The 10,815-nt window shown below is 42.1% G+C and overlaps 1 protein-coding gene across 2 annotated transcripts in view; it reads right to left on the bottom strand.

Annotated features, from left to right (window-relative positions):
* Positions 1-876: 876 nt before the first annotated feature.
* The window catches only part of LOC122795600 (C3a anaphylatoxin chemotactic receptor-like), a 174,417-nt gene continuing 164,478 nt past the window's right edge, over positions 877-10,815 (bottom strand). For both annotated transcript variants that reach the window (XM_044063864.1, XM_044063863.1), the window contains exon 2: positions 877-2,745. In XM_044063864.1, coding sequence (XP_043919799.1) covers positions 1,647-2,726 — 1,080 coding nt within the window. In that variant the 5' untranslated portion in view covers positions 2,727-2,745 and the 3' untranslated portion in view covers positions 877-1,646. The remainder of the gene's footprint in view (positions 2,746-10,815) is intronic.

The following is a 10,815-nucleotide window of genomic DNA, read 5'->3' as shown; positions in this document are numbered from 1 at the left end:
TAAAAAAAAAGTTGTTAAGAAACCTTTTTCATATAAAAATCAGATAATTTCCTTCAATTTACCATGGGGTGATTGTTGGCTAAGATTATGACAATATTTAATATGTAAAGAAGGGCAGCTAAAGTTGGTGAGTATAATTTTAGAAAGATTTTCAAAAGTAAGCTTTCATGTCTTAGGACAATCAGTGATGGCAAACTCAATTTTGCCTTCTCTTTGTGGCCTTCTTAACTTCTATCCTATTTTGAACTATATGGGTAGGGTGAAAAGGGGAGGCAAATATCTCTTACAAACAGAATTAAGGGAACATATAATTTGGTTGTGTAACTATATGGCTGTTGTGACAAATACCACAAATGTATGTTATGTTATCTATTTCAGCAGGGATAGCATAGCAAAACAAAATTCTTCACTTTGCTTTGCTATAATATTAATAATAATAATAATAATAGTAATAAACATAATGATTAAGTGCTGTATATTGTAATAACAGCTAAGATGAATGTGACTGATTTGATGCCACACCTGGTAATCTTCCTGAGGGGTGGGTAGTTCAAATAAATGTTGCCATACAGTGAACAGATTAAGTGTACAATAATGAACAGCTAATATTAAATATGTGTTTAAAAGTTCTGTAGCAGCTGCAGCCAATACTGATATATGCTCATGGATAAACCAAAGCACATCTGATATATGGGGATCTTGTAGAATGCAAAACAAGAATGCTTAATCATACAATTTAGAACTCAGTCTAGTAAATGACATCTAAGTGACAGTTCTACATAAGGAAATTTACAGCAGTACAAAAAATGTAACAGATAAACTGGTTTTGCCACGAATCTGCTACACTGAGCAGGGAAGCTACTTAAAGTCTGCGCATTGTGTTCTGTAGACTGCGTACACATTTAATGGCACTTTACTTACTTTATTTATACACCAGCTATGAACAATATTTTAACTTTAAAATGAGTACTTATTTGCACATATATTTTGTCCGTGTAACTACTACCTTTGTGAGATTAACCAGTCATTGAACATGACTGTACTATAAGTAATCGTTGTCCATGAAGCAAGCTAAGACATTGTACAATCCTGATGCATTTTCTGTCGGGTATAAAAGTCTCCTGCAAATAATTAACTTTCTTGAAACTAATTGACATTGTCATATAATCCTCTTGTCACAAACAGTTTCCATCTTTATGAAAAATAACAGTCCAAAGCAATATCCTTAGTAGTGTAAGCTAATGTATATAATATATTTCTAAGGGTTATTTCCAACAGGTCATTGTCTATTTTCAATGTATTGCTGTATTAAATACATATAAAGTGCACAGCTTCAAATCTCACATGGTATGTTTACAAAATGTACATCTGAGTAATTTTTCAAGCTCTCTTAACATGTTACAGTTTTTCTACCTATAAACATCAGGTGCTGCAATGCATTTCAGTGGTGCTGGTCATGGTGTGTAATAGCTAGCTTCTTTCTGTTAAAACTGTATGAATGACATTAGTACGTTTACTCACAGATGTGACAATTATAGCATCATGCTGAAATATGTTCATTTTGGTGATCAGAATTAAGCTTTCTCTAGCGTGTTCTACCATACATTTGTTAAGTGTTCCTGGACTCATTTGGAAGTCTTCATTTGTCACATGATTGATTGTGCAATTCCATCATCCATGGAAGATCTTGTTTTGCTCTTAGACTGAGCTGTAGTACGAGTCAGCTCTTCACTAAAGGCACTTTCGAAGACTTGCTTAACTGACTTTCTGACCTTCTCTTTAAACTCTTGTCCTGTGAATACATACACCATGGGGTTCACACAGCTGTTCATATAGGCAAGACCAATAGTTAGGGAATCCAAGACCTGAAGCCAGTCATGAATATTGCTTTCTGTATCACCCGGGTGAAGAAATATGCTCAGAATCTCAATGATATGATAGGGTGACCAGCAAATAAAGAATGCCACAATTACAATTACTACAACTTTAAATGTTTTTCTTGACCTTGTAAAACGAGAACTTCTCACTTTGTTTGTGATGCTACCATAACAGATACAGATAATAAAGAAAGGAAGTAGAAAGCCAAATACAAATTTAAGTAATATTCTAAGTCTGGAAACATAAACATAATCACTTGTGTATGTACATATTGATTGATCTGAAAAACTGTCAGTGTGAACTTCTCTATAAAGAAAAACAGGCAAAGACATTAGGAAAGCCAGTAACCAAATGGTAGCACATACTATTACTGCTAAATGAGGCTTTCTATTGTTCTGAGACCATATTGGATTGGTCACCAAAACACAGCGGTCTATACTGATGACTGTTAGCAAGAAGACACTAGCAAACATATTAAAAACCATTGCAGATGAGACCATTTGGCAGAGGACTTGGCCGAAAGGCCAGTGATAATGCATAGCAAGGTGTGCAATGGAAAAAGGGAGGGAGAGACAACAGAGAAAATCAGCAATTGCTAAGTTCACAAACCATACTGTGTTCACTGTCCGCTTCATTTTCAGTCCAGCCACCCATATGACAGTTGCATTTCCAGGGATTCCTATGATTACCGTGATACTGTAAAGGACCATTGATACTAGCTCTATACAGTGATAATCTTCATTTCCATAAATAAATGTAACATTATAAGGCTCAGTGATGTTGTCTTCACCATAAGTGGTATTGTAATACATGTCTGAATAGTCAGTCAAGTTGAATAGGATGCTCATACTTTTCACGTATAGTCACCTGTAAAAGACAGACAGAAATATATTACGGGTTATATAACATTTCATACAGATTGCTTTAAAGATTCAGTGTGACGTATTTACTGTGAGAAGTAACAGAGCAAACCTAATAAGTCTGCAAACAGAGTTATTCCATCAACTTTAATGATGTACGATGAGTGGATTGTGTTTTTTTTTATTTGAAAACTGATACTGTTTGTGAAATGACAGTGTGGGCCATGCTACACAGACACTGTGCTCTTTATTTTTACTTATATGTGTATGTATAACGTTGAAATGGTTAAACATTTAACAAACATCTTCCTTATCATCATCTTACCACTTGGAATGGTGTCCTGTTCAAGAATCTGGCCCTGCATCATCACAACATAAATGTGTTGACTTTCTAGATATTCTTTCAAAGACCCCATGATAAAATATACCTACTAGAATTCTATATCTGGCAGTGCATGGTGCCTATATGTAATGCAATGCTTCTTGTCAGTAAAAACATCACCTTTCCAAATACCTCTCAACTGTCCAGATTTTTACAGAATGTCCATATTTTTGACTCTTACTTTTGGTCTGTTCCTCATAAAATGTGTGTTTTCAGGCAAATCATTGAGCATTGACATCACTAAATAATTATAACAATAAGTGTTACTTTTTCCTTCCATTATCACACATGCACTGCAGTTCTATCCTGTGTATTTGCAAACCTGTGTTTTATATTACTGAATAATAATGACTTAAACAATTTTTACATTATTTGACAACTTACTCGGTTTTCCATCATTACATATGTGACATCTTTTTTTACAATAATTCTAAATATGGGCCGGATTCATGATGGCTTGCACAGAGTCTAAGAGTAGAGTAAGACTCCATGCAGCCAACATGTCCGATGAGCGATCCAGGAACAGCCTGCAGGGGCGTGCAAGAGAGCTCCTAAAACGGCTCTTACACGGACAGGGCCGGGACATGCAAATTACCTCAACTGCAGCCGAAAGGCATGCAAATGAGGTAGATTTGCGATTCAGGAAACCCGAACCTGTCCGAGTAAGAGCAGTGTTATTTGTAGAAATGTGCTCAGTTGACAGCTGAGTACCATTCTGCAAATAGCAAAACGGAGCTGTGACAGCTCCAAATAAAGGTTGCATCCAGTAGAGGAAGCATGCCAATGGCCAAATATACGGCCATTGGCAATGTTTCCCGATGCAAAATTTAAAAAAATTATTATTTTTTTTGTCCAATTTCCGATGTTTAAGCATAGCGCAGCGCCATGCAAATGGGCTGCACTCTAAAAACCAGAAAACTAATAATTAATATCCACAAATGTGGATTTTATGTGAACTTGTAATGTACAATGCAAGGCAATGGCAGGCTGAAGACAACATGGCTACCGAGTAGAGGTTGCTAAGGGGGGAACTCAGTCTAAGAGATGTAACCAAGCATTAGTAGGCAATCCTATGCAAATGAGGGTAAGGATAGTGAATCCCAAGCCTACATAGCAAATGAGCACAGTCAGTGGAGTGTAAGACTAGGATAAGGGGAGTAACAGAGTAGGATATAGGTGACATCATGAGGGGGCTATGTATGAAAGAAGATAAGCTAATTGGAGCAGAGTGGCATGTGTTAGCTGTCAGTTACTCATTACTGGAAGAGGTGTGTCACCAGGTATCCTAGCTAAAGTCAAGAAATAGAAGGTGCACACTGTGGGTATCACTAAAGTTTCTTGTAAATATGCCTGCAATGTGTATGCGTGCGTGTGCGTGCCAGTAAACCTGAGTAAAACAGTGTGTGCACTTGTAAGCGTGAGTGCGCGTGTTTAAGCCAGAGTAAGCATGTATAAGACAGTTTAAAGTATTGTAAGCACATTTGCGCTAGTGTGCTCGGTGTTGCCCACCTGAGGAAATGGAAAGGGAAAAGGAAGCACAACAAACAGTAGGAAGTTAACCAGGGAGAGTCAGCAGAGCTAGCAGGTGGAAATAATCAGAATCAGGCAATTACATAGGCAGTAAACCAGCCCAGCCCAGCACTTAAAACTCTGCAAACAACTTTTCACCATGTATTCCTCAGAGACACTGCAGCACTGCAGTAAGCTAAGAGAAGTGAATACTGAAAAGGCTTAACTGAGACAAAAAAATGTTAGGGGCTGCCATTGATGTCATAAACCGACATATGCAACATGCTGAGAGTGGTGACAATGGGAATGCTGCCAACCAACCCCCAGTGAGGAGACAGAGAAGAGTGTACAGGCCCAGGGTAACCTACCAGGGGCTACATGAGCTGGAGATAGTGAAGTGCTATAGAGTGGACAGAGACCTGATGCAGCAAATTGTTGAGCTGTGCAGGCCACACCTTACACACAGAACCAACAGAGGGGAACCCATTCCAGTGGAAACCAAGGTAAGTGTTGGCCTATGAATACTAGCAACAGGTACCTTCCAGAGACCAACTGGTGATATGATGGGGATATCACAGGCATCAGCATCCAGGGTACTGCATCAGTTCCTGGATGCCATGTCAGCACGTCGGTGATCATGTATATTTCCCCAATTCCCATGAGGTATTGGCCAGCAATAAGCATCTCTTCCAGCAAATAGCAGAATATCCTGAGGTAGTTGGTGCAATAGACTGCACGCACATCCGCATCAAAGCACCAGCTGGTGAGCGGGGTAGGGCCTACATTAACCACAAGGGCTTCCCCTCCATCAACTGCCAGGTCATGTGTGATGCCCAGGGCATAATACTGAATGTGTGTGCTGGCTGCCCTGGAAGCTACCATGATTCCCATATCTGGCATCTGACGCAGCTGTACCAGACATTTGCCAGTGGGGACATCCCACATAGTCACCTAGTGGGGGATGCTGGCTATGCACTGGAGCTGTGACTGATGACACTTATCAGAAATGCACACACACCTGAACAGGAATGCCATAATGAGGCACACGCACAAACAAAAAATGTAATTGAGCATGTGTTTGGGCTTCTCAAGTCACAGTTCCGGTGCCTGGACACATCTGGTGGAGCCTTGCAGTACTCACCAACTACATGTACCCAAATTGTCATGATATGTGCAATGCTACATAATATGATCCTGCGAAAACAGCTGCAGCAGGACCAGCATAGGCCTGGGCCAAACAGCCCCCCACCATTGCCAAGGTCATCACAGGCAGAGCATGACCCGGAGGAGGAACAACCTGAGCCTGCCCCAGTAGGCAGAAGGAGGTGTGCCCAGTATGCTTTGGCCTTGGCAAAGAGGCAATGCATAGCACATACACTGGCTCAGTAGGAACCCTGGAAATGATACCTCTCTCTGACTTGCACATATAGTAAAAGGGATGCCTAAGTTGACACTACCTGCTTTCAAACATGTACAGGGAGTGTAGTATGTGCATCTGACATAGGCAGCCCTGCAGTACCACTTGAGGCATGATTGCCATGTGTTAAGCAATTTAAGGTAGTGCAAAACAGCATTTACCACCATGTAGTATATGCAAACAGAATCGCACACACCAACTAGTACAACTGTGGTCAATGTCGAGTAATATTGGACAATGTCCAGCAAAGTTGGTGAATATACAGCAATGTCGGACAAGCCTGGTCTAAGTAGGGCATAGCTGAACAAAAGCCAACATGCTCATATTTGCTTAACTGGCCCTTAAGCAGTCTGGTTTGCTCAGTATGAAAATATAAAACAGTGATGGGCCTTGAACCCAGGATACTGTGCACCATAGTTAAAGTACGGAACCAGTAAACCATGACAGTATTGCAGTGTTCAGCCAGGATGAAGGAATGTTGATAAGTCTATGCAAATTATCTCATGGAAACCCTGCAGGCACAGCATAATCCCTGTTGAGTTATGACACAAAGGTGAGTCCTGCAGCAAGAACAGAACGTGACTTCCAACATACACAGTATAAATGTTAATACTGGTCATGTTCACACACATCCACAAATGTAGTGGACTTCAGATCGCAACATGCTGAAAGGTCACACACCTGGCATGCTCACACACTTGAATAAATGAGACATATGTCAGGCAACAAAACATGGAAAGCCTGAACTAGGCATGCTCACACACTTAGGCCATGTCTGAGTACAGCAGTGGGCCACACATATCTGGCTGTTGCATGTGTTAATCCAGGAACCTCTCACTATCCAGCAATCTGCCCTGTGCACACAGTTACATGACAACAGACACATATATAATATAGTGGAACCCTGTCATGATCAAATATGTTCTGCAGATACCTAAGTTGTGCATAGAAACTGGGAAAGCAAAGACGATAAAGACCTGCAAACAGTATCAGCAATAAATATTGTGCATCCCGAACATAAGCATAGGTTCAGAGGTCGATACTAGGCTATCTGGACTAGGGTATGTACAAGCCTAGCCAGAGTGTGTTTGGCTTTTCCAGCCCTGTCAGATTACTACACTGTGCCAGTGAATAGTAGGTCACACAAGATAGCCCATGTATGTCTAGGCTAGTGTGCCTCTTTCTAGCAGGGACACAGATGATATCCCAGGGGTAAACATACGATCACCCATACAGCCATCAAGATGTCCCCTGTAGGTGGTCAGTGGGTGGCTCTGCCTATGTGAAACTGTGATCACAATCCGGAGTGAGTGGAGGCCCTGGGATAAGAATCTGTCCCTCCCGCATGTCCTATTAACATCTGTGCTAAGGTATATGTCCCTGGAGTGTGTAGCTACAAGGGAGTTGGATATGCTGAGGTGGAGCATGTCCATTAATTCTAGGTTGGGTATTACTGCAAACAACAGGCACACATTATATCCGAGTAGGTGGTAAGTGACTGAGTAGAGCTGGAGTTACTGCATCCGAACTGTGCAGGTCATCCGTGTGAGTCCCTAAATCTGCTAGGTGTGGAACTTATAGGTTCATAGGTTCATAGGTAGATACTAGGCTATCTGCCCTAGGGCATTTATAAGCCTAACCAGAGTGTATTTGGCTTCCACCTCCCTATTAGATTAGCCTACTGTGCCTCTGTAAAGTAGGTCACAGAAGGTACCCTTTAAGATTAGTTTGCTGTGCCTCTGTCTAGCAGGGACACAGAAGAGATCCCAGGGGTGAATTTGCGATTTCCCATCCATGTGTCCAGATTTCGCTTGAAGAGGGTCAGCGAGGGGCTAGGTCTAACATGAAATGGGATTCTATTCTAAAGTGAGGGGAGCCTCTGGGAAATGAATCTGTCCCTCCAGCATGTCCTATTTAGTTTTGTGCTGAGGTTTAAGTCCCTGGAGCATGTAGCTCTAAGGGACTTGGATTTTTTGAGGTGGAGCATGTCCATTAATTCTGGGTTTGACATGGCTTTGTACATCAGGCATATATCTCCTCTTAGTAGGCGGTAAGAAACTGAGTAGAGCTGGAGTTTCTTTAGTCAAGCTGCATAGGACATCTGTTTGTAGCCCATGATCCTCTTGATGATGTACTTTTGGGGTCTCTCCAGTTGCTGCAGGTGTCGGGTAAATTACATCCCAAAAGGGGCATTGTATTCAATTATGGGCCTGATGAGTGACGAGTAGAGGGGCACAATGACCTCTCTTGATCTAGATGCGAACCCTTTTGTGATAAGGTGGGCTATATAGAAGGTCTTTCTAACCACTTTGGCAGTGTAATTATCAAAAGAGAGATTACTATCTACGTTGGTCCCCAAATTTCTAATTACTTCTTCCATACTTAATGGATTACCACCTATGTGGTAATTTGTGAGCACCTTGTTTTTCCCAAAGGGGATGACTATGCACTTTTTAGCATTTATCTTGAGGGTGTGACTCTGGCACCAAGCATCCATCTCTGTGAGACCCTTTTGGAGGATGCTTGTGTCAGCTGGAGAATCGAATATGGCCCCCAGTTTGCAGTCATCTGTGAACTTTGTCAGCCATAATCCCCCGTGTTAGCCTGAACCTCAGAGAAGTATATACCGAACAAGAGAGGTTCCACAACTGAGCCCTGTGGGGCACCACTTGTAACTGGTTTGTATTCGGACATGGCACCTGCAATTCTGACCATGTGGGTTCTATCCCTGAGCCAGTATGCAACCCATCTTGTGATACAGTGGTAGATATTTAATCTGGTAAGCTTATTTATGATGTCTGAGTGGGGTACTGTGTCGAAGGCTTTTGCGAGGTCCAGGTAGGCTGTGTGGACTACCTTGCCCTCATCAATGGCTTTAGTAACTGTTTCAAAGAAATCAACTAGGTTTAAGAGACAAGATCTGCCCTTAACAAACCCGAATTGGGTAGGGTCCAGTGTCTGGAGGCTCCCAATGTCTTTGTTTATGAGTTCCATGATAATACGCTCCATAGCTTTACAGACCAGACTAGTCAGGCTTATGGGGCGATAGTTTCCGGGGTCTGTTGTGGCACCACCTTTGTGGAGTGGGACCACTGTAGCTGTACACCATTCTTTGGGTACATATCCTGTAGTAAGGCTAAGTTTGAACAGTGACTTAATGTGAGGGTTCAGCTCTTCTTGGAGCTCGTGTAAGACACAGCCTGGGACACCGTTCGGTCCCATAGATGCTGTGTTTTTTGCTTTGGAGAGGTCATCTTTCACCTGTGCATTTGTGATGTCAGGGAGGTTACATTCAGTTTGGATAGGCATTTGTTCCTTTGGGGGGGAGGGGGGATAAGTTTGCACTGAATCTGTCTGCCAGGATGTTGGCTATGTCTGCAGGTTCGATATATTTTGTACCGTTATGCAACAATTCAGAGCATATCTGGGAGTCTCCACCCATATTCCTGACATAACTAAAGAAGGCCTTGTGATCATCTTTAGTGTCTAGGGCAATTTTTCATTCGAAACTGGCCTTTGATGATTTTATGAGGGATCGAAGTTTCTTGCTAGTACTGATCAGAGATGCCTTCCCTTTTTGTGATTTTGCTCTGTCATGTAGTAGCTTCCTCCTTCTGTTGTATAGCTTATTTATGGCCGGGGTCCACCAGACAGGTCTCCTGTTTTTGGAGGAGTGAGTCTTGGTTTCATTTGGGATAGCACGATCCATGCATTCCTGCCTGTGCTCAAAAAATGCATTTGTAAAGGATTCTGCGGATTGGGCTGTATTATCCTCTGGCCCGGGGGCTTTGAAGGATTCCACCTCAGTCTTGAGAAGTGCAAAGTTGGCTTTTGAGAAATTCTTTACAGTGATTTCCTTGGCTGGGGGTGGGGACGGGATATGGATATCCAGGGAAATCTGTTTATGGTCTGATTTTACCAATGAGGGGTTTACCTCTGGTGTGGAACATAGAATCCCCATTTTGGTGATGACCATGTCCAATATGCTGTTCCCTCTTGTGGGAGTGGTGACCAGTTGTTTCATTGCATTAGAGTTTATAAATTCAAGGAACCGTTGGGTGAGGGTGTTTGGGCTTGAGTAGTTTCCAGTCAATGTTTGGGTAGTTGAAGTCACCAATAACATAGTGTTTGGAGAGACCTTCATATTCTCCAGTGTTCTCAGGAATGCCAAGTGGGGTTCCTGTAATAGGGAGGGTGTTCTGTAGCAGGCTACAAACTGAAAGGCAGTTTTGCCCACTGTTTGTTGCACATGGATGGTTTCCGATGCTTTGTGCAGTGCCACTAACCTGAAGGTGTGGGTATCTTTGATGAATATAGATACTCCCCCTCCTTTTGTGCTTCGGTCCGAGTTTTGGGGCCAAAACACATGGTATGTGTTATAACCTGGTAGTGCTGGGGTGCTCTCAGGAGCTTTAAACCAGGTTGCTGTTACTGCACAGACATCGATTTTCTCCATACTGAGGAGAGCCTTGAGTGCGTGCATCTTGAGGTTTAGACTTTTGGCATTGAGTAGCATTACATTTAGTTTTTTTATCCTTGGGTTGTCTATGGAGATGGGTTTGTCCTTTGAGCCATGCCTAACAAAGGCACTATGTGGCTGGCAACAGCCTTGGCCAGCATACGAAAGCCTAAGGGTGAAAGGTGCAAGCCGTCCCTAGCGAAGCAACATGGCTTGTCGAGCATGTCATCCCAGGCTGACAGACACTGGAACCCCTTTGAATGACACCAATACTTTAGCCAATTGTTGAAACTGATCATTTTGTCTTTAT

This window comes from Protopterus annectens, chromosome 2.part2, assembly GCF_019279795.1.
Source record: "Protopterus annectens isolate FY-2018-M chromosome 2.part2, PAN1.0, whole genome shotgun sequence".
NCBI classification, from domain to species: Eukaryota; Metazoa; Chordata; order Ceratodontiformes; family Protopteridae; genus Protopterus; species Protopterus annectens.
Note: the sequence above shows the minus strand (reverse complement) of the source record. Positions and strands in the feature narration are given on the sequence as shown.